The sequence below is a fragment of the Mercenaria mercenaria genome, chromosome 6 (assembly GCF_021730395.1).
Source record: "Mercenaria mercenaria strain notata chromosome 6, MADL_Memer_1, whole genome shotgun sequence".
Lineage (NCBI taxonomy): Eukaryota > Metazoa > Mollusca > Bivalvia > Venerida > Veneridae > Mercenaria > Mercenaria mercenaria.
Genome location: NC_069366.1, coordinates 57,177,889 through 57,203,006, shown reverse-complemented (window position 1 = coordinate 57,203,006; position 25,118 = coordinate 57,177,889). Strand labels below are relative to the sequence as shown.

Sequence of the window (25,118 nt, the reverse complement as noted above, 5' to 3'; positions counted from 1 at the left end):
TTACGTCATTTTAGCGCCACCTGCCAAAGTGTACTTTTGGTTTTGCTGACCTCAATATTTATCGAGCGATCAGAAGGAACAAATATTTGATTTTGAGGCAGTGTAGTGCCTACACTGATTGTTTATGCTTTTCAATTTAAATACTTGCCTAACATGCAAAAAAATCGACCGTGATTTTGCAAAATATCAGAAAGTATACAGAATTTTGGACAAACATAAATTCGGATAAGTGAATACACAGTGTCAAGAAACTGAGATACGCTATATACGCGGTTCTAGTCTGTTTATTAAAGCAGGAAGATGTTTAGAATCAGACAGGATCAACTTTAAATAATTTTGAGATAAATTACAATTCATACAGCTCTAAGTTAGTAAGTTCTAATGGATTTGCAAGTTTATAAAAATTGATTTGCATTCCTCTTTTATTGCCATGTTGCTATAACTATCAGGAGTACTCCTGATGATATTTCTCAGTTTAAAAACATGTAGTTTTATGTTTTAAAATGAGAAAAATGAGTAATGATAATTGCTATTTAAGAGAACAAAATTTATAACAATGTGCGTACGGCTAAAATTATGAAACCTCTAATAATTTATCATTCCATCCACTGTAGTATAGAAGCACATAGTAAATAAACCGAAATGGCCATTGCCAAATAAACTTAAATGTTCGGGCTACCAGATTAAAATTTTGGTAGCCCAATGGGCTACCAATAAATTTGCAGATTTCTGAAACCCTGAGTACTTATTGAGTACACTACCCCTACTGACTTGGGGTCACCAGGTCAAAGATCAAGGTCACAGGGGCCAACGTTAACTTTTTGCACGAAGGCACTTTACTCGCAAACCACTGCACCCAGGACCTTCAACTTCACGTGCTGATAGTACTTACTGAGTACACCACCCCTACTGACTTTGGGGTCACCAGGTCAAAGGTCAAGGTCACAGGGGCCAACGTTAACTTTTTGCATGAAGGCACTTTACATGCGAACCACTTCACCCAGGACCCTCAAACTTCGCATGCTGATAGTACTTATTGAGTACACCACCCCTACTGACTTTCGGGGCACCAGGTCAAAGGTCAAGGTGCTGCAGGGGCATTTGTCACCATTTATAATAGTGACAGCTCTTGTTTATAAAAGATGTGCTCCACACTGATTATATAGATCTTCTAAATAATTGAGCCACGCCATGAGAAAACCAACATAGTGCATTTGCGACCAGCATGGATCAAGACCAGCCTGCACATCCGCGCAGTCTGGTCAGGATCCATGCTGTTCGCTTTCAAAGCCTATTCCAATTAGAGAAACAGCGAACAGCATGGATCCTGGTCTGGTCTGGATCCATGCCGGTCGCAAACACACTATGTTGGTTTTCTCATGGCGCCGCTCTTATCTTGTTAGAACATAGTAGCCTTGTTATCTTCAGCTACTTGCTAAATGAAAACACTTTCTGAACTTCAATAATTATATAAAACTCAAGATTTTATCAGCAGATACATTTCAAACAGATACTTGTTAAAATGGTAGGCAGTAAGAATTACATCATTCTACTCGACTAAATACACCTAAAAATTTCTAACCAGTTACTTGGGTTGGTATTCGAAGCAAACATGGCTCTCAAAACAAAGGTTAACGAAATAGTTTACACCACCCCCTCCCATCCCAAACCACATTTACATTGAAACAATGTATCTATGCAGGTACTGGACAGGTTTATATCATGTACCCATGCCCATCTTGCTGCTTCCAGCATGACCACTCCTGAACACCTTAAATATCCGATATGGACACCGGTCGTGGCGGTCAGTAAAAACAAACACGCGAAACTGAATTGCAGCAACGGGTGTTCAAACGAAGGTTACGTGCTGGCTGTACTATAGTTCTTTAGGAGCTGCTCATGAACGCCTTTGTCCATTTGTTTAAGGTTTAGCACCATTTTTTTTTCAACAGTATTCCAGTTATGTACCAGTGGAACTAACAAGGGTTCCTGGATTCTGTACCAGCACTAACCTGTTCTTCACAAGTACTGTGAAATCATAAATATTGGTTGGGGACTAATTTTCGTGGTTTAGTCAATCCACGAAATTTAATCCCAATGAAGAAGTAAAATTCCCATTTATCTTTATGTTCAATAGTTGAAATCCACGAATTCATGTCCCCACGAAATTGCCGTTTTGACCAAAACCACGAAATTTCATGCCCACGAAATTTAATGATTTCACAGTAACTGCCAACTTTTCCACATCAATGAAGGTGGCGGTTATCAAATCATCACAGAGAACATAGGCCTCCCATGGGACAGAACTCAATCCTGTAGTCCGTAGACCTTCAATATCATCAAGCTAATCAGGCAGGCTATGTTTTTAGCTCACCTGTAACATAGTGACAGTATGTGACAGGGTGAGCTTTTGAGATCACCCTTCATCCGTCTTCCGTCCAAAATTTATTGTGAACACAATAGAGACCACATTTTGCAAGCAATTTTAATCAAATTTGCACACAACTTGTATTGGCATAATATCTCGTTTCCTTTCGAAAACTGACCACATCCCATCATGGGTTCCAGAGTTATGGCCCCTTTAAGGGTTACAATTTGCTATTTTTGGCTTGTGAACAAAATACAGACCACATTTTGCAATCATCTTTGATTAAACTTGCACACAACTTGTATTGGCATAATATCTTGGTTCCTTTCCAAAACTGGCCACATCCCATCATGGGTTCCAGAGTTATGGCCCCTTTAAAGGCCAAAATTTGTTATTTTTGGCTTATTAACAATAGAGACCACATTTTGCAATCAACTTTTATCAAACTTGCACACAGCTTGTATTGGCATAATATCTCAGCTCCTTTTGAAAACTGGTCAGATCCCTTCATGGTTCCAGAGTTATGGCCCCTTAAAGAGCCAAAATTTGCTACTTTTGAATTGTTAACACCATAGAGACCATATTCAGTAGGGGAAACTTCCCGTTCGGGAAATCATTTACGGGTTTTTCCCTACTTCCTGAACGGGAAACTTGTTACTTTTTATAGTAACATGCTTCCCGTTCGGGAAGCAATATCGCAAGTTTTTGACCCATTTCATTTAAAATTGCCGGTGCACGAGAATATACACAAGATCTGCAAATTAAATATGCCACATTAAACTTGAATGATATATCTAAATTTCTACCGTTCACAATTTTTTTAAATGTCTTATTGAATTTTTTATTTGACAGTGAAATTGACCATTTTCTTCAGAAATTGCTTAAAATCAGAGTTTCCCGAATTGGAAACCTAACTTCCTGATCGGGAAACCTAGCCTTTAAGTTACTTCACAATCAGGAAACTGAAAGCAGACATTCAGAAAATGTATTCTTTTATTTTGTTATAAAAAGCAATTATTTCAAATTTCAAGTTTTCAGGGAGTTGTGATCCTGTAATTTGATGTGTCTGGTGCCCCAGGATTTTAACAGACTCATATGAGTTTGAGTTCAAAGGCAGTGGATCAATTATTTGAATATTTACTTTAGATACATTTCAAGATCTTGTGTTGTGTGACTCCAGCATAGTTTCTGACGTAAATGTATTTCTTTCTCCTTTTAGTTCGTCTGTTTTTGTTTTTTTAAAAACTCTATGAGGTATTGTCGTCATTTAATGGTTGGCGTTGGTGTCTGCGTTTGTTAAAAATTTTGCTTAGGTCCACTTTTTCTCAAACATTGTAAGGGTTACAGCTTTAAAACTTTGCACATTAGGGGACTATGTATGCCTAGAACCACAACTCTGATATGCATTTTGATAAAATAATTGCCCTTTATTGTACTTGGAAAATTTTAGTTTCTTGGTTAAATTTTTTGTTTAGGTCAAAAACTATAAGAGCTACAGTTTTGAAACTTTGCACACTTGTTTATCATCGATCATTAGGGACTATATAGTCCAAGACCATAACTGTAATCTCCATTTTGTCAGAATTACGGCCATTTTTGTAGTTTTAGAAAATCCCAACTATATCTTTTTAAGATCTCTTGTATGTGTTACTACATAATACACATGTTATTTCTTTACTTTTCTGTTGTTCAGTTTTTATCATTTTCAATACTATCAGAGAAATTGAATTCAACAAAATGCGGATCTCTGCTCTTCAAAAATAATCTTCTTTGCTGAAAACAATGTACAAATATTCATAATGTAGGTCATAAATTGAATCATAATACTGGCCTGTTTTGTTCTTTACACCTTCTTGTTTTTATAAGTTTTCACTACATACTGATGTTCTGAATTCAAATTTACTGCACAAAATGATGTTGCATTAACTTTGGTATCAGTTTTAATTAACCATGTTTTTCCAACTATTTGATTATTGTCAAAGGCTCCTATACAGTAAGACAGAAGAAATTTCAGTTGCTAAGTTCCCTGTGATGTCAGCCACTTCATTAACGTAAGATAGCAACCAGGGGCCGTATTCATAAAGCATATTAAATATAAGTTTTGACTTAAGTTTAAGATTTTACTTAAGTTTGGGTGATTTCAACTTAAGTCTAAGTAAAAACTTAAGTTCTAGTCATAAAACAGCTAAAACTTAAGATACGTAAGAAATAACTTAAGTCAGAAAATACAAAAGCGTTGTGAGTACGATTAAAGTGTTGTTTTCAGATAAAAGCACTTTAAACATAATTGTGCATGTTGTATCTGTCTGAAATTAATGTTGTTGTTTTTTTAATGTTTTCGTCCACAATAAAAAAAAAACAAGAATTACTTATCAAGTTGTTTTATGAATAACAAATATACTTAAGTAAAATAAATTTAACCTAAGTAATACTTAAGTAAACAATTAATTTCTTGTACTTATACTTATAAGATGCTTTATGAATACGGCCCCAGATGAATAACATGAGCTGTCCATAAGACAGCATGCTCAACTTTTGTCAGTGCTTGACTCTGAATTAGAGTTTTGCAATTACAAATTTTAACAGTCAAAATTCAAATCAGAGTTATGAGGATTGTTTCTCTTAGTGATGACTTTGATAGTAAAAAACTATTTTAATTTTCATGTCAAAATCTTTGATAGTAACAGAGATATTTGACTTCATCAACAACTTTTACAAAAAAAAAATAAAAAAAATCTAAGTTAAAAAGGGGCATGACTCTATCAAAATTCAAATCAGTGTTATGGGGATTGTTTCTCCTGGTGTAGACTTTAATAGCAAAAAAACTATTTTAATCTTTGATAGTAACAGAGATATCTGACTTTATCAAAAACTTTTACACAACAAAATCAAAGTTAAAAAGGTGCCTAACACTGGCAAATTTCAAGTTTTGAGGATTGTTTTCTGGTGTAGACTTTGACAGTAAATACCTATTGTAAGTTTCAAGTCAAAAACTTTGATAGTTACAGAGATATTTGACTTTATCAAAAACTTTAAAGTTAAAAAGGAGAATAACTATATCATAAGTCAAATCAGAGTTATGTGGATTGATGTAGACTTTGATAGTAAATAACTTTTTGAAGACTGAAGTCATATTTTTTTACTTCTCTTTTTAGGTTTAAAACAGTCTAAAAGAGCATTTGTCACCTTTTGCATTTGGGTGTGCAGAAAAGGAAGACATATTAAGAGATTGTAATTCTGTATCAGCTATTAATAGAGACATAGAGTCCTTGATTAACTTGGATTTTGATAAATATAAAAGTGAAAGAAACAAAGTAGTTACATCTTTTCTTGAAGGTATCACATCTGACACAGTAAAAACACAAAATACTGTAAGAGCATGTGCTGCATTTAAACAGATTTACAGTTTCAGGTAGATGCATCTTATGGCCCCAGTTTTGTTACAATATCAAACAGCACAAGGTTAATTGTCTGTCAGTATTGGTTCTAATCTTTAGCTCGATTTTTAAAAGAAAAAAGTAGAGTTGGCGATGGCGTCACCCTTGATTAAAGTTTTTTAAAAGTCAAATATCTCTGTTCTTATCAAAACTAGTATTCCAAAACAATATAATACTCTGAAACCAAACCATGAGCTTATAGGGACTTGTCACTGCTATATTTCTGTGTCATTATAAGTAAACCCCTTTCATATTTTATTGTTATGTTTTGCAATACAAGTATTGTTATATTATCATGTATAATAAGTAAGCTAAAGAACAGACTTTAATTTAATAATATTTTTGGTTCTAGCATATGACAGTATATGTCATACTGTTTCCATGTCAGTTGCCTTAAAGCTACTTTTTCGAATTTCTTAAGTTTGTTCAAAAATTTTCAATTTGAAAAATACATTTTGTATCACCTTGACAATTGATTTTTTTTGTAAAATATTCATGTGAAGAATACAAACAATCTGGAAAAGCATTATGTATCCCTCGTGAACAAAATCAGAATTTTACATTGAAAACATCTAGCATCGAATATCGTCCTGCTTTTGGTATTTCTAAATATCACTTTGTATCAAACTAGATACTGTGAATTTATTACTGAAAGATTTGGCATCAATTAAGGTAAAAAATGTACCTGTACACATATATGTGTTCAATAATATCGGTCTGTGTTGCTTGATCTATTTTCTTTGCATTCTGTATAATAGTTTTAAAGTTTTCAATGTAGGAGAAACAGCCTTTGCAATATGACACTAGTTTTGTGATTTTCTATTTTATGTAGTTTATCAAAGAGCTATAAAAATATAAAGTATTTTATACTTCTTTGAGTTTATCAAGTTTTTTCAGATCTCCCTTTGAAATGTTTCTTCTGGTTCTTATGTCTTCGTCTGTCTGCATACATGCCATAATTTTTCAGAACGTTTCCGGGATTCTGAGTTAAAATTTCCGGGATTTTTACCTTTTGTCCGGGACATACACCGTGACATTGGTATTCATCTGTTTCATGCAAAAATATCATAATATGCATGTAGTTTCCCGAGACTAAACATTGTTCACTCGCTTGTATTAATTTGCGGCAAATGTCGTCAAGCTTTCTAAGGGAGGTAAATACATGTATACGGGTAATACATCTATAGTTCGGCACGTGAATTTATTGCGTTCCCGAGGTGAACAGAATTAGGAGACTTACTATATACGAAGAATCAACCTGGTCATCGTGATTTAGATTCTAGCTAATTTGGTATCATTCTAAAGCTTAAACATTTATCTAATAATTAAATGAATCTTTAAAGGAATAAAATAAATCTTGTAGATAAAATCGACAATATAAAATATTTGGAGTCGGGTCAATTTTCATGGGTCGGTCGGAAAAGGCATTCAGCATTTTAATTTAAAATATGTGTGACAATCGATCTAGATCTTAAATAATTACAACCTTTTAAAATAATTATCGTTTAATTGACCGTTTTCAATAATCTCTTCCATAAAGGCTACATGTAGCTTTACCGCCAACGTGCTAAAAACAAAGAGATTTACGACTATTGTTCCTAATTTAACTATCATAAAACAGTTATTGATTGCATAATCCTGTCAGTTCTTAATCAGGGTCGTCATAATAACTGACTGTAACTTAATCAGTGTCATCAAAAGATCGTCGCGTGATCAAAGCAGGCTTAATCAACACGTATCCCGCTCGCCCGCTCGAGGGCATGAAAGTGATTAGGAATAAACAATGTGACAACGGGGACTGTTTATTGTGTAAAATTTAACAAATTATAGACAAAAACAAGTTTTTTGGGGGATTGTTTTTATTTGTTCCTGTATTTTTATTTTTCCGGGACATTTTAAGACTGTCCGGGACACCGGGACGAGTATGTAATTTCCGGGACAATCCCGGACAATCCGGGACGTATCACATGTATGGTCTGTCTCGATATTTCATTTAGTATGATAAAAAGATGTACCACGAAAATAAGAAGAATTTCCTGATCGGGAAGTTTGGTTTCCAAATCGGGAAACTCTGCTTTTTTGCAGTTCATTCAGAAAAAGGGCAGATTCAATGGGAATTAAAAAAAATACTAAGACATTTAAAAAAATTCTGAACGGTAGAAATCTAGATATTTCTTTTAAGTTCAATATGGCATATTCAATTTCGAGATCTCATGTATAGTCTTATGCACCGAGCATTTTTAATGAACCTACATAAAATATAGTGGTTTTACTTCCCGAACGGGAAGCATGGTACTATAATAAGTAACAAGTTTCCTGTTCGGGAAGTAGGGAAAAACCCATAAATAATTTCCCGATCGGGAAGTTTCCCCTACTGATATTTTGCAACCAACTTCAATCAAACTTGCACACAACTTGTATTGACATAATATCTCGGTTCCTTTCGAAAACTGGCCAGATCCCATTATTCTAGAGTTATGGCCCCTTTAAGGGCCAAATTTTGCTATTTTTGGCTTGTGAACACAGTAGAGACCACATTTTGCAATCCACTCTTATTAGCTCACCAGTCTTGTAGTGACAAGATGAGCTTTTGTGATTGTCTGTCGTCCGTCCGTCAACAATTTCCTTATGAACACAATAGAGACCACATCTTGTATTTGATTTTTATCGAACTTGCACTAAACTTGTATGGGCATAATATCTCGACTCTTTTTGAAAACAAGCCAGATCCCATCATGTGTTCAAGAGTTATGACCCCTTAAAGGTCCAGAATTTGCTATATTTGGCTTGTGAACACGATAGAGACCACATTTTTCAATCAACTTTAATCAAACTTGCACACAACTTGTATTAGCATAATATCTCAGTTTCTTTCGAAAACTGGCCAGATCTCATCATGGATTCCAGAGTTAAGGCACCTTAATGGACCAAAATTTGCTATTTTAGGCTTGTGAACACGACAGAGTCAACATTTTGCAATCGAAATCGACTATAATCAAACTTGCACACAATTTGTATTGGCATAATATCTCGGTTCCTTTCGAAAACTGTCCACATCCCATCATGGATTCCAGAGTTATGGCCCCTCAAAGGGGCAAAATTTGCAATTTTGGCTTTTGCTGCCATATAGAGACTTCATTTACGGTTTGATTTGATACAAACTTGCAAAATATCTTCAACAACAATAAATGTTGGATTCCGAGATGAATCTGTCAGATCCAGTCATAGGTTCCGGAGTTATGGCTCCTGATTGACCCCTGAAAGAGCCAAATTTTGGTAATTTTTACCTTGTGAACACGATAGAAGTGACATTTTATATTTGATTTTAACCACACTTATACACAACTTAAGTAACAATAAGATCTTGGTTCGTTTTGAAAACTGGCTAGATTTCATCTTTGGTTCTAGAGTTACAGCCCCTGAAAGCGGCAAAATTTTAGCCCTTTCAGCCATATAAAGGTTTCATTTATGCTTTGATTTGATACAAACTCTCACAGAATGATTATCTTGATGATCTCTAGGCCTGGATCGAAACCAGGTCAAGTTGGGTCAAAAACTAGGTCATCAGGTCAAATCAAAGGAAAAGCTTGTTAACAATCTAGAGGCCACATTTATGACCCTATCTTCATGAAACTTGGTCAGAATGTTTATCTTGATGATTTCTAGGCCAAGTTTGAAACTGGGTCATATGGGGTAAGAAACAAGGGCACCCAGTCAAATCAAAGGAAAAGCTTGTTAACACTCTTCAGGCCGCATTTATGACCCTATCTTCGTAAAAACTTGGTCAGAATGTCTATCTTGATGATTTCTAGGCCAAGTTTGAAACTGGGTCATATGGGGTCAGAAACAAGGGCACCCAGTCAAATCAAAGGAAAAGCTTGTTAACACTCTTCAGGCCACATTTATGACCCTATCTTCATAAAAACTTGGTCAGAATGTTTATCTTGATGATTTCTAGGCCAAGTTTGAAACTGGGTCATATGGGGTCAAAAACTAGGTCACCCAATCAAATCAAAGGAAAAGCTTGTTAACACTCTTGCTCATTTGATGTGCATGAAACTTGGTCAGAATGTTTGTCTGCATGAAATACCAGATGAATTTCTATCATAACGAAAATGGATCATGCGCAAGAAGTCATTACCCGTTAATAAATAGAATAATTATGATAAACTTGAATTCCGCAAAGAAAATAGAACATCTAGCAACAGATAAAGAATGGAAGTGTAGAACACCCCTCCCCGCTACCCGCCCCTTCTCTATTTAAATCTGACCGCTGCATTCATCATCCGAACCACTTTGATATTGTCAATTTTTTTAAATTTAAAGTTCATCTGGTGTAAATATCCAACCTGCAACCAAAGATCTTCCGTATTACACTGGATAATATTATATTGGCGTTCGCAGAAGTGGTGGTTCCAACGCCGTTACAAACAGTGGATATATAAATATGGCCGCTGTTTTCTAATGAGTTTTACCTTATTTTTCGGGAAACAACTGAAACTGTATTGTTCCAGTCACAAACACCTGTTCAGTGCAATTCTTTTTCATTAATGTAAACACTTATGTACAGATTGATGGGAGACCGCCGTCATTGCAGAATTCGATTAAAAATGGTAGAGTTTTGTACAAAAAGACTCCTAATTACGTTTGAATCGTAGCATAAGTATGACACTATAAAAAACAACCATTTCCCCGTAACCGGTAAATTGTCATTGCAGGCATATAAAATAATCTACGAAAACTGATTCCAACGCTGTGTGCTGCGGATACAATTTGCAACGCCTCGGATGAAATAACGAAGTGTTTCCAAATAGTTAACAGCCTCCAGTAACTTGCCCTTTCTTGACTTCAGCAGTCTTTGCTTCCTTTTTTTTCACTTTCCCCAACACTCTCTCCCTTTTATGTACCCCTTACACATTTTTGTATTTTGCATATGATTAAAATGTACTTGTTGGATTTTTGAAGCAACCCGTCCGCTTTATTTTTCCGTTACAGTTTCTTTTTGATGTAGGCCTACTTTGCGATGCATGACTCTGTCTATCGCTGTGTTTGGGGTGCTCTGTGCTTCTGGGAAATCTACCCTTAGCTGACGCACTGCATCTTTAAAATAATATCACTCTTCCAAGGTTCGAGTTCGACCCCCAGCTGCGTCATACCAAAGACGTGAAAAATGGTACCAGTAGCTCCCTTGCTTGGCGCTCAGCATTAAAAGAGAAACTGGCCTCTCCTCTCACGTGGTGATGGATTCCATCAGGAATGAAGTGTCGGGAGTGATTAATATAAGTTGTAGAACTTGTTTCACAATCGACCTGAAATAAATTAGTATAAATTAAAGGTTCGAGCAGAATTTCTAGCCCGGCTCTGAGACATTCCCATTTCTTACATCTTTCTTTTTTCAATTCTACCCTTGACTTGTTCTATCTTTCTAAAAAAAAATCTACTCCTACATTTTTGTAAATACTTTTCTTTTACCTTCCACTTTTACATTAATAGTAGTAGGTCGATTTTAAAACGTTTCCTAAATTCCATCAATACTATATCTGTTTTTATATATATTTTTACCAAATTTTTATGACAAATACTTGGTAATTAGGATAAATACATGTTATATCCGTGATCACTGACTACCTTTTCTTACTTTTCTGTGGCTTTTTATAATTTTATATGAAGAGTTGATCTTCAAGCACTACATATATGCTCTCTAACTTATTTTATTTTATTTTTTTTAAATCAAACTGCATGTATATGTAAGATAAATGTAATGAAGATCAAAATGAAATGCACAAATTTTGAAATATAAATTTCAACATTCAGTTATAAGTTGAACACCTCTCGTAACTCTTATGGGTGGTGAATGGCATTTGAGGAAAATAATAACAAGTTTCTCTAATCGCGACCTGTGGTTTTCCACTTTTTTCTATCTCTTTGATCAGATCCCACATGAAAAATAAACAGTTATTTGGTGTCTAACATTTGAAAAATAATATCGAAAATGTCCTATGTAGGACCGCTAGCTAAGGATGGTTTGTACTCTAATTCGGTTCTTAAACAGCTACAGATTAAGAAAATTAGGTTTGAGTTCTAAAATACGTTGCATGTTTATAAAATTTTACATGGAGTTGATTCAGTTAACAAAAATAAACTATCAACCATGTTAGATAACTGCTGCAACAGGTCAAAGTGAAATTTATAAAAAGAGGGTAAGAACAGATTTAAATAAATGTATGTTCTCCCACACGGTTGTAGACATGTGGAAAGTAGTTTCCAAATCAAGTAGTTTTTTTGGCGCCTCTGTTTTAGCGCCATCGGCAATACATAACAGATCATGGATGCAGGTCTAGAATAAATTTGAGGTCTCGTGCTATAGTCAGAGAAAAATTATAAAATGCTATGTTAGTGTCAGTGGTCAGCAGACAGTGAATTTTAATCTTTCTAACACATTGTGAGGCAGGTGGTTTTAAATATTTCAACCGAAATGCAAATGATATATAAATATAAAGGTTTCGTGTGTTTACTAATGCGTGCTATTAAGGGGCAAGTAATGTCTGGTAATCCAAACTAAGGTGGGCTCGGTAACTTTGTAACTCTGTTTGCTTATGATGATTATAGTTGGTTATGCAATGTACGTAATTTTATAAGTAGGGTACGGTTCGGTACGGTATTACGGGAAAAAGGAGCATCCAGAGGTTGTATGATAATCAAGAGTATCGATTCTGGACCAAGAAAACGGACACTGACATTCCTATCAGACAGAGCTATTAGTCATAAAATGAGTGACAGTGTACCCGGAAAACAAAGTTTTGAATATGAGGTGGAGAAAAAAACTGAAAAAAGTCGTAACTGTGAGCCCTGCGAAGAGGGCGGTGACGTCTTTACTGCTTTCGGATTCTGTGTGGACTGCCAAAATTACTTGTGTGAATCGTGCTTTAAATGTCACTGTATTCCCAAACCTATGAAAAAGCATAGACTACTGAATACCGTGGAAATGCCAAGAAAGAAAGTATCTGAAGATTTATCAGAAATCTGTAAGAAGCATGAGGGAGAAACCATCAGGTATTACTGCAAAAACCATGATGTAGTTGGCTGTAACTCGTGCATGTTACTAGAACATAAACCATGCCAAGAAATATGTGGCCTCAATGAAATGGCACAAGATGTTGAAACTTCGCAATCCGTACATAGATTTATGCAACAATCTGGACAGAATTAAGATAACTGTGAAAGACAGCTTGCAAATGCACGTGCAAATGCAGAAGACAGCAATTTGTTTTATGAGATAGCAATTGATGGAGTTGAACAACTAAGAAAAGAAATGGATGCACACTTTGACTTGCTTCAAGAAAAAATAGAAAAGGAAGCAGGAAATAGGCGGGACACTAATGTTACCAAAATGAAGCGTCTTATAGAAACAAAAGAGAGTGTACAAGCAGAGCAAATTCAGATAGAAGAAGACGTTGAAATACTTGCAGAAACAAAGCAAAGAAAGCAACTTTTTATAGCTCTAAATAAATCAAAGAAGCAAGTAGATAGTTTACAGCAAAAATTATCAGAAATTTCTAAAGAAAATGCTGTCACAAAATACTTGTTTAAAGAAACGCTTGCTGTCAGAGGTATTTTAGGGAATATTTCTAGTGTTGGTAACCTTTTGGAAGAGGAAAAGGACATTAAAGAACCTTCTCTAACACACATGGACAATTATGCTGAGTTTAGGATTGTAAAACAAACACGGTTATTTGAGAACTGTTCAGTCAGTGTTTACCCAATAGAGAAAGCTATAGAACTATCCGAGAACAATGAAATTACTGCAAAAGTGGTTCAACAAACACCACCCTGGGATGCCTGTAGTATAATTGGCTACGATTTTGCTGTAACACTGCCTTATGAAAGAAAGATAAAAATATTTTCAAAACAAGCAAAGATGCTGATTGAACGGAAGGAAATAAAAGTAGGTGCTCAATGTGAAGGCATACATTATGCTTTAAATAGGTTCTTTATACTTGTTTTGAACCAGCCCAGGTTTTGATTTTATATCAAAATGGTGATTTACTGAAAACAGTTTCAAAGCACCAAACTACTGGACATGCAATTTTCAGCAGACCAGCATACATTCATTTCAGTACAAAATCTAACTATATATATGTCACTGACAGAGCATCTGAAGAAGTCACACTCGTATCTCTAGATGGGAAATTCTACAAAGTATACAGAAGAAATGTCAATAGACAGCGTCTATGGGCTTTGCAAAACGTATATTGTGTTTCATCATTTAAAATAGTTTGAAAGATTATGAAATGAACTCTAGTCGAGTTATTATCATCTGTATCTTACCATTACAAGTGTTTAAAGATATAATTGAGACTTTGATTTAAAGTTATCTGTATTTTCGTCAATAGATATAATAGATAAGAGGTAAAACTAAATGTTGATCACTTTTGATAAAATATTTTTCTAATTTATAAACAAAATATTACAATTTATTAAGACCGCTTCCTCCGAAATTGACATTCTCGCGCCAAACTTCTTATTTTCTTAATTGTGGCTTTCATTTCGATTATATTTGTATTTTCATAAATAGATATGATAGATTAGAGGTAATACTAAATGTTGGTCACTTTTCATAATATATTTCTCTAATATATAACCAAAATATTACAATTTATTAAGACCGCGTCCTCCGAAATGGACATTATCGCGCCAAACGTCTACAAAATGGACATATTTTCTTAACTGTGGCTTTAATTTTGATGGTATTTGTATAAATACATATATCAATAGCCCTACACCATTGTTCAGTATAAAATGCTTTCATTTTGAATAATAGCTTTAAAAATAATAGGCATTGATATTGAATAATTAATTTTATATCAAGTTAATATAAAACCATTGTTTATAAAAATGAATAGAAATCATATCTGTATTTCTTAGACATTTTGAAACAAACAAAAAATGCAAGAGTAGGCGGCTTATTCGACAATGGGTGTATACATATGTTTTTTTTTTAATTGGCATTTCTCAGTTTTATAATTGTTATTATTAAACTTACCTTTGACTATATTTATGTTCTGTTCTGTTCTGTTCTGCTTGATGCCGGCGTTGAAAGACATACACGCCGCTCTAATCTACGATAATTAGTAAGGCGACAATGGTAATGGTACGCACGTGGTTATGCAAGAGGCACTAATAATATACACGTGCATGCACTGATTGGTTAGGTGTGATAATCCAAAGAAGTTTTTTTTTATAGCTCTTTAAATAATCCAATTATCGGACAATAACCGCGGCAAGTTCAATTGACAATTCCCTTCAAATTGGATTGTCTCCCTTACATTAGCTAAAGTCGTGTCAGTCATGACCCAGGTCAATAATTCTTTGTCATGGATTATGCATTGATCTAAAATTTTGCTTTAGGTAATACACGACAATTAAGCTCGCATGTTACTCCATAGAAAGCATGTTGCCAGTTTTTGATATAAATCATGTTTTGTAGATTCATATAGAAATATTATTCTTGTAAAGATATAAAACATTTCTGTAAAAAAACATTATGTTAGCTTATGATATTGCGAAATTCGTGTTGTCATGTAAAAGAAAATGAAAACATTTATATAAATTTCTTTTCTTTTCTTTTGAAATCCCGCTAAACATAGAAATCCGAGGATTATTTCATAAACGAGCTTTTCCACAAAAGCATGTATAATAGTTTTCCTCGAGAAAAACGAAACTTGTGTGAAGATACATGTATTCCCATTTTGTTTGATTGTTCTTGTCCATATAACGGTACTTTTGTTTAACCTTCATGCCTAGAAGTTTACTCTTTAAAACATGATAAAATAATGCAATAAACTATGCAATCACTGTATTTGACAGGCAATGGCAAAGAAAACCCGACCAATTTAACAAACTTAAAAAACATACATGTTACTAAAACACGCACATACATATTTTATTAATTGGCCTTGTCCCAGGCTTTCCATAGAAATCAAGGAAAGAAAAAATCTATTTCATTATGAATCAAGTTTATGAATTTTCTTATCAGCATTGGTGTATATGTATCATTGAGATCCGAACTCACCTTTTTTTTAAAAAAGCTCTGATTCACCCTGTCTGCTTATTTATAGTGTCTAAGTTACTTGTAAAATCAATGATATACATAAAATCAAATATGCCATTCAGATATGTGTTTGTACATACTATACAATTCAATCATGAAATCAAATTTATCATGTAAACTAAAGTCTTTAACTGTAAAGGTGGCTATTTTGCATGCCCCACGAACAAAACTGTCACCAAAATGTAGGTCGTACTAAAGAGATAATCCTACCATGCAAACTCATCTAAAGCATGCTAGCATAAATGTTTTTGTTGTAGTTTTTGTGTTTTGTTTTGTTTTCAAGCTTGGATTTCATTTCTAAAATAAACACGATATTGCGCGTCTGTTAATTTCACCCTTTCTTTGCACAGCGTGGAAACCATGCTGTGTCTTTTGTTTAAATAAATGTACATATTCTCCACCCCACCCCCTCCCCCCACCCCACACTCCCACCAGCTTTCAATGAGCGCCTTAATGAAAGGTTCTACCAGTGTGGCCGCCTGCCCATGCCTTAAGCAATGCTTCCAAAAATCTCCTGCCAGGATTTTAAATCACTTGGCCATCACCAATGTAGGTTCCAAACCTTGCTTGGGGGGAAGAAAGGTTCTACCAGTGTGCCCGCCTGCCCATGCCTTAAGCAATGCTTCCAAAAATCTCCTGCCAGGATTTTAAATCACTTGGCCATCACCAATGTAGGTTCCAAGCCTTGCTTGGGAGGGGGGGGAAAGGTTCTACCAGTGTGCCTGCCTATTTCACAAGAAAATTATTTTTTGACGTAGTTTTTCTCCTGTCGTCGAATATTTCAATATTCAAAAGATATTTGTCTTTCAGTCGGAAATAATGTAATTTATGTTGATTCGTATTGTTCTCATACCACACAGTTGCATTCACTTAAACAGTTGGGTGAAAAATCAAATCTCTGTTCTATTCTCTTCTGTTCATTTTTTTTTTCCATTTTTGTCAAATGAGACAAATATGAACGTTATTATTTCCGAAATCTATATTGAATCGTAGGTCATTTGCTGGTATATGAGTTCCGTAAATTAACACCGTTTAAGTAACATCAGAACTTAAGAAATCCAACAGTTTTTAATTTCTTGAGACACTTTGACGTTAAATGGAAGCAAGAAGCTTTTACCCTATTACAATTATAAATATACCACTGTATTGTTTATAAAGTCAGGAACACCTACATAGTTGTTAATAAGTTGTCATGTTTTGGAAAATATAGTTTATTTGCCTCTAAAGTAAAAGAAATTGAAAAAAATAGTGATTTTCACTATATGTTCAATATAAGCGATGGTGATACTTTTAAAACAAAATTGGAAGCAAGAAGATGCTCAGTTAGAATAGATGTTTTCACATGAAATTGGAGAGGAGAAATTGATGTATACCGCCATATGTGTTAAAATATTCACAAACTTAAATTTGTATTTGAAATTATTCATTGAAACTAAATTTCCTATATAATCTATTGCTCAAAGTGACATCACTAGGTAAACCCATGGAGGTAAAATAGAGAATATTACCTCCGTGGTAAACCCAATATTGATTGTCGGATAATTTTCAAGGGGGACAACCTACTAGGATATGCCATTTTGTATAAGTTTTTTATCAAAATAACCAGCATTAGGTTTATAACTCTCATCTACCAAATTCCTTTAAGAAAATACAGATATCATTGAAATTAAAGCCGTAATTTAAATAATAAAAGTCCATTTCGTAGACGTAAAGTCCATTTCGCTCATGTTCGGTATTTACCAGTCATGTCCGCGGACATGACTCATGTTCGGTGTTTAGCCATACCCATCCATTTTCCGCACTCCATCCCTGCCGCGGGAAAAAGGAGCATCTATTGCGGTCGCGGATAGCCAAAAGGTCAGCCAAAGATTCCACCAAGAAAACGGTCACTGACATTCCTATCAGACAGAGTTATCTAAGTTGTTTAGCCTCAGTCAGAAAATGAGTGACAGTGTACCTGGAAAACAGAGTTCTGAACATGAGGTGGAGAAAAAAGCTGAAAAAAATCGTAACTGTGAGCCTTGCGAAGAGGACGGTGACGCCTTTCCTGCTTTTGGATTCTGTGTGGACTGCCAAAATTACTTGTGTGAGTCGTGCTTTAAATGTCACTGTATTCCCAAACCTACGAAAAAACATAGACTATTAAATACCGCAGAAATGCCAAGAAAGAAAGTGTCAGAAGATTTATCAGAAATTTGTAAGAAGCATGAGGGAGAAGCCATCAAGTATTACTGCAAAAATCATAATGTAGTTGGCTGTAACTCGTGTATGTTACTAGAACATAAACCATGCCAAAAAATATGTGGCCTCAATGAAATGGCACAAGATGTTGAAACATCACAACCGTACATAGAATTATGCAACCGTCTAGAGAGAATTGAAGAAAGTTGTGAAAAACAGCTTGCAAATGCACGTGCAAATGCAGAAGACAGCGACTTGTTTTATGAAAAAGCAGTTGATAAAGTTGAACAACTAAGAAAAGAAATGAATGCACACTTTGACTTGCTACATGAAAGAATAGAAAAGGATGCTGGAAAAAGGCGGGACATTAATGTTGCCAAAATGAAGCGTCTTATAAAAACAACAGAGAGTGTACAAGCAGAGCAAATTCAGATAAAAGAAGACCTTGAAATACTTGCAGAAACAAGGCAAAGAAAGCAACTTTTTATAGCTCTAAATAAATCAAAGAAGCAAGTAGATAGTTTACAGAAAAAACTATCAGAAATTTCTAAAGAAAATGCTGTCACAAAATACACATTTAAAGAAACCTTTGATGTCAGAGGTATTTTGGGGAATGTTTGTAGTGTTGGTAATCTTATAGAAGACAAAACTTCGCCAACATACTTGAACAGTTATACTGAGTTTGGGATTACAAAACGTATAAAATTAAGTGAGAGCATTTCACTCGTTATTCATCCAATAGAAAAAAGTATTGAAATATCTGATAACAAACTAGTTATTGCTAAAAAAGTCCTACAAACAACTCCCTGGGATGCATGTAGTATAGCAGTACTATATGATGACTACGATTTTGGAAAAGGGTCTTTCAATCTCAGACCAGTTTATGGCTACCATTTTGCTGTGACATTGCCTGATGAAAGAAAAGTAAAGGTATTTGGTTATCAAGGAAAGGCATGGAATGAAGAGATGGAAATGAAAGTAGGTGCTAAATGTGAAGGAATACATTTTGTTGAAAATAAATTTTTTATAGCTTGTTCTGAAACGGCCCAGGTTTTGATTTTAACACGTCATGGTGATTTAATTAGATCAATTTCAAAGGATCAAGTTACGGGGCTTGAAATGTTTAAAAAACCAGCATATATCCATTACAGTACAACAGCTAAAAATATCTATGTCACAGACAGAGTATTGGAAGAAGTCATACTCGTGTCTCTAGATGGGAAATTGCACAAAGTTTACAAAAGAAATGACAACAAACAACATCTGTGGGCTCTGCAAAATGAATACTGTGTTTCATCATTCAAAATATTTTGAAAGATAAACTTGTTGGTTCATTAAGACATGAGGGGTGCTGAATAATTATTAAAGTACCAAGTTTTACTGCTCTGGCAGTGAATATTTGTAGGAGGAGACTATCAAATAACAACATTCCACTTTCAATGATTCATATAAGCAGATGCAAACAGGTGCCAGTGGCAGAAGAAATATGAAATTACATGTAATTGTTAGTTTTCATTGATTGTATTATCCATAATTTAGTGCATAATTTATGACAATTTATGAAAGTTCTTAATCATTGATGATAACTGAGCTGTGAACTTCAAATCTAACACATTGGCTCTCCTATAACTGCTGACAATCAACACAAAAATTGCAAACTATTAAAGATTGGATGTAGAACAATTGTCATATATCACACAAATTAGCAAGTGTTTAATGCTGTGATAAAATCTTAAAATGAAGGTCTAGAGTATTGACTCATAATAACTGAAACATTGTTAACACAGTAAATATATAGAAACTGTCCCCCATTGGTTGTTCTATTTAGCTTCTCTTACATATTCTAAGTGAAATCTTTAAAATAATCCGCTGTTTGGTATAACTTTATATTCTGCTCAGCTTGAAAAAAGTCAAAACTACTTTTCTAGCAAAGCTTTACTAAATGTTCTCAAGGTGTTAATTTCATTGATAAATGAAGCTGTCTGCTGCTTCGAACGTAACTGCCCGGGAACTATTTAGTAATACATGAGTTCCTGGCCTCATAAGCTCCTCCAGGAAAATTCTTGTCTTTTGGCAGTTGGTTTAGAAATGCTTACAAATGTACAGGTCACAATTTTTTGTTTTTAGCTCACCTCAGCACAAAGTGCTCATGGTGAGCTAATTGTGATTGCGCTGTGTCTGTCATGTGTCCATCAAGTTGTCCGTCTGTCGTCAACATTTGTGTTTAAATGACATCTTGCGATTATGGATCACTTGACTGTAACCTTGACCTACTGACCTACTTTCTTGTCTTTTAAGATACAGCCTTGAAATTGGGATGACATGTACAGTTTTGCGCACCGATCTTAAAACTGACTTTCAGTTACCATGAATGTGACCTACTGACCTACTTTCTTGATATTTTAGAATCAGTTTGCCATTTGAAACATGTGGCTCACATTACTCAGGTGAGTGATCCAGGGTCATCATGACCCTCTTGTTTTGTTTTTAGCTCACCTGAGCACAAAGTGCTCATGGTGAGGTATTGTGATCATGCTGTGTCCGGCGTGCGTGCTTGCGTCCGTCCGTCAAGTCATCCGTCTTCAACATTTGTATTTAAATGACATCTCCTCCAAAACCAATGAATGGATTTTGATTAAACTTGGCAGTGATGTTCCTTGGGTGCTGCCAGAGCTAAAAACAGAAAAAATTTCAAACAACATCTCTTAAAACAACGGTCCGATTTTGAAATAATTTCACACAAATGGTCCTTAAGTCACCCACAACCAAGATTGTTCAAATTATACCGATTCGTCAAAAAACATGGCCACTGGAGGGCGTGGTCACTTTTCCCTACATGTATATAGTGGAAACTTTAAAAATCTTCTTGTATGTGAAACTGCTTGCCAGTATTTAGAATGATTTTACACAAATGGTCCTTGTGTGACCCTCCACCAAGATTGTTCAAATTATTTTGATTCGTCAAAAACATGGCTGCCAGAGGGCGTGGTCACTTTTCCCTATATGTATATAGTGGAAACTTTAAAACTTTTCTTGTGTGAAACTGCTTGCCCGATTTTAGAATAATTTTACACAAATGGTCCTTGTGTGACCCTCTACCAAGATTGTTCAAATTATTTTGATTCGTCAAAAAATATGGCCGTCAGCGGGTGTGGTCACTTTTCCCTATATGTATATAGTGGAAACTTTAAAAGTCTTCTTGTATGAAACTGCTAGCCCGATTTTAGAATAATTTTACACAAATGGTCCTTGTGTGACCCTCTACCAAGATTGTTCAAATTATTTTGATTCATCAAAAACATGGCCACCAGAGGGCTTGGTCACTTTTCTCTATATGTATATAGTAGAAACTTTAAAAATCTCGTGTGAAACTGCTGGCCAGATTTTAGAATAATTTTACACAAATGGTTCTTGTGTGACCCTCTACCAAGATTGTTCAAATTATTTTGATTAATCAAATAACATGGCCGCCAGAGGGCGTGGTCACTTTTCCCCTATATGTATATAGTAGAAACTTTAAAACTTTTCTTGTGTGAAACTGCTTGCCCAATTTTAGAATAATTTTACACAAATGGTCCTTGTGTGACCCTCTACCAAGATTGTTCAAATTATTTTGATTCGTCGAAAAGTATGGCCGTCAGCGGGCGTGGTATCACTTTTCCCTATATGTATATAGTGGAAACTTAAAATCTTCTTGTATGAAACTGCTAGCCCAATTTTAGAATAATTTTACATAAATGGTCCTTGTGTGACCCTCTACCAAGATTGTTCAAATTATTTTGATTCGTCAAAAAACATGGCCGCCAGAGGGCATGGTCACTATTCCCTATATGTATATAGTAGAAACTTTAAAAATCTTCCTGTTTGAAACTGCAAGTACGATTTTAAAATAATTTTACACAAATGGTTCTTGTGTGACCCTCTACCAAGATTGTTCTAATTATTCCGATCCGTCAAAAACCATGGCTGCCAGGGGGCATGGTCACTTCTCTGAATCAATAATAGCTAGAACCTTGATATTTGGTGATGATATCAGATTTGTAATGTCTACCATAATTGTTCAAATTATTGCCCTAGATTCAAGTATGTGACATGCATATGATATAGGCTAACATAGAAGAAACCTAACTCTGTACTTATACAAACACACTTGAAGCCTTGTACACAGGTGAGCGCTTTAAGGTCAGTGACCCTCTTGTTTAAGATAGAGCCTTGAAATTTGGATGACAAATACAGTTTTGCACACTGATCTTAAAACTGACTTTCAGTGACCATGAATGTGACCTACTGACCTACTTTCTTAATATTATAGCATCAGTTTGACATTTGAAACATGTAGCTCATATTACTGAGGTGAGCCATCTAGGGTCATCATGACCCTCTTGTTGTGGACTTAGTTATTTTTAGAATTACTTCCCTTTGTTGCTACTATAAATTGCCTATTTCTGTAACTTTTTTATTAGCTCACCCATCACGTAGTGACAAGGTGAGCTTTTGTAATAGCCATTCGTCTGTTGTCTGTCTGAGCACACAATTGATACCTTAGGTGGTAGGAGGCTGTCCATCTGTCGTCAGTCCACAGTTTCTTGTGAACACGTTAGAGACCACATTTTGCAATCAATTTTAATCAAACTGCACACAATTGTATTGGCATAATATCTTACTAGCCAGATCCCATCATTGGTTCCAGAGTTATAACCCCTTAAAGGTGCTATTTTGGCTTTTGCAGCCATATAGAGACTTCATTTGTGGTTTGATTTGATACAAACTTGCGAAATATTTTGGATTCCATGATGAATCCCTCAGGTCCAATCATAGGTTCCAGAGTTATGACCCCTGAAAGAGCCAAAATTTGTTAATTTTTACCTGTGAACTTGATAGAAGTGACATTTTACATTCGATTTTAACTTGGCATGAATGTTCATAGGATGGTCCTCTACCAAAGTTGTTCAAATCACAGAAAACCCTTGTGAACACCATAGAGACCACATTTTCTACTTATCTTCATAAGTCTTTGTCAGAATATTTGTCTCTATAAAATCTAGGTAAGGTGTCTGATGTTAAACACTAGGTTAACTAATAGAAAAACATTGTTAACACTCTAGAGGCAAGTTTTCTACTTGATCTTCGCTATACTTGGTCAGAATATTTGCCGGTTTGAAATCTAATGTCAGTTTTAACCTGGTCACTTTGGTGAAAAACTGCCCCATGTGGTTCTGGGACGATCTGTGTATGAAAAGAATTGGAACCACTGCCTTACCCTAGCATGATCGTAAGAGGCGACTAATAGGGTCTTAACATTAGTTTTTGCTGTAACTCTGTTATTCCAGCAGGTATGCAAATTTTGATTCCATACCTCAAGTTTTTATTTTGATGTAAATGAGATATGAAACCAAATTTGTAGTCCTGTTTGGCGCCATATAACCTATACTGTGTTGGTGCGCCGTAAAACCCAAATAAATAAATAAATAAAATAAATGGAAAAACTAGGTTACTAAGACAAATTAAAAAAACTTAATTAATGTTCTGCCGGATTTACATTAAACATGGTCATAATGTCTGTTTGTTTGTTTGTATGAAATCTACTTAAAATAGTACCACGGAAATGTTTCTTCGGTGATCCTATACAAAGTTTTAAAAATAATTCAAGTTTGTTGAATACACGGCCACCAGAGGTGGTAGTCAGTTTTAATGTATTTATTCAATATTTTCTTTATGCATATAGTGGATACTTTAAAAAGTCTTCTTGCCAGAAAACAGTGGCCCAATTTCAAAATAATTTCACATATATTTTCCTTATGTTATCCTCTACCAATATTGCACACTTAATTGAGTGATCTTGGACCTTGATGGCCCTCTTTGTTTCTATGTTTAGCTATTTTGACCTTTAACTGACTGACTCTAAATACAATCCACGCTTATATCTCAACAAGAGGGTCATGATGACCCTGGATCGCTCACCCTAGTAATATGAGGTACATGTTTCAAATGTCAAACTGATGCTAAAATATTAAGAAAGTAGGTCAGTAGGTCGCATTCATGGTCACTGAAAGTCAGTTTTAAGATCGGTGTGCAAAACTGTACAAGGCATCTAAATATCAAAGCTGCATCTTTACAAGAGATCACAGAGTGATCTTGGCGCCTGCCATTGAGCCATTTATGAATGTTCCAAATTTCAAGACTAGCTCCAGGTCAAAATCAAGGTCAAATTTCATTTCGGTACACAACACTGTGCATGTGGTTCAAATTTGAAAGTTGTAGCTTGAGAAATGTGAAAGTAGGTCACTAGATCAATTTCAAGGTCAAAGTTCATTTCGGTATACAAAACTATGCATGTGCTTCAAATTTGGAGGCTGTAGCTTGAGAAATGTGAAAGTAGGTACTAGGTAAAAATCAATGTCAAATTTCAATTGAGAACACAAAAAATATGCATGTGGTCCACATTTGAAGCCTGTAGCTTCAGAAATGTGATAGTAGGTCACTAGGTCAATCTCAAGTTCAAAGTTTATTTCGGTATACAAAACTATGCATGTGGTCCAAATTTGAAGGCTGTAGCTTGAGAAATGTGAAAGTAGGTCAGTAGGTCAAAATCAAGGTCAGATTTCATTTTGGAACACAAAACTATGCATGTGGTCCAAATTTGAAGCCTGTACCTTCAAAAATGTGGAAGTAGGTCACTAGATCAATGACAAGGTCAAAGTTATTTTTGGTGCACAAAACTATGCATGTGGTCCAAATATGAAGGCTGTAGCTAGAGAAATGTGAAAATAGGTCACTAGGTCAAAATCAAGGTCACATTTCATTTCAGAACACAAAACTGCATGTGGTCCAAATTTGAAGCCTGTACCTTCAGAAATGTGAAAGTAGGTCACTTGGTCAATGTCAAGGTCAAAGTTTTTTCCAGTGCACAAAACTATGCATGTGGTCCAAATTTGAAGGCTGTAGCTACAGAAATGTGAAAGTAGGTCACTAGGTCAAAATCAAGGTCAACTCATGTCAAGGTTCATCTTGCCACTCAAAA

The 25,118-nt window shown here is 35.1% G+C and overlaps 2 protein-coding genes across 2 annotated transcripts; both read left to right on the top strand.

Annotated features, from left to right (window-relative positions):
* The first annotated feature begins 11,797 nt into the window (after positions 1 to 11,797).
* On the top strand, positions 11,798 to 13,015 carry LOC123550473 (tripartite motif-containing protein 66-like). The gene is made up of 2 exons (XM_045338902.2): positions 11,798 to 11,877; positions 12,415 to 13,015. Exons 1-2 carry the CDS (start codon positions 11,798 to 11,800, stop codon positions 13,013 to 13,015), a joined length of 681 nt encoding a protein of 226 aa, XP_045194837.1.
* Positions 13,016 to 17,857: 4,842 nt separating this feature from the next.
* LOC123550474 (E3 ubiquitin-protein ligase TRIM33-like) lies at positions 17,858 to 19,411 on the top strand. The gene has a single exon (XM_045338903.2). It carries the CDS (start codon positions 17,858 to 17,860, stop codon positions 19,409 to 19,411), a length of 1,554 nt encoding a protein of 517 aa, XP_045194838.2.
* The last annotated feature ends 5,707 nt before the right edge of the window (positions 19,412 to 25,118 follow it).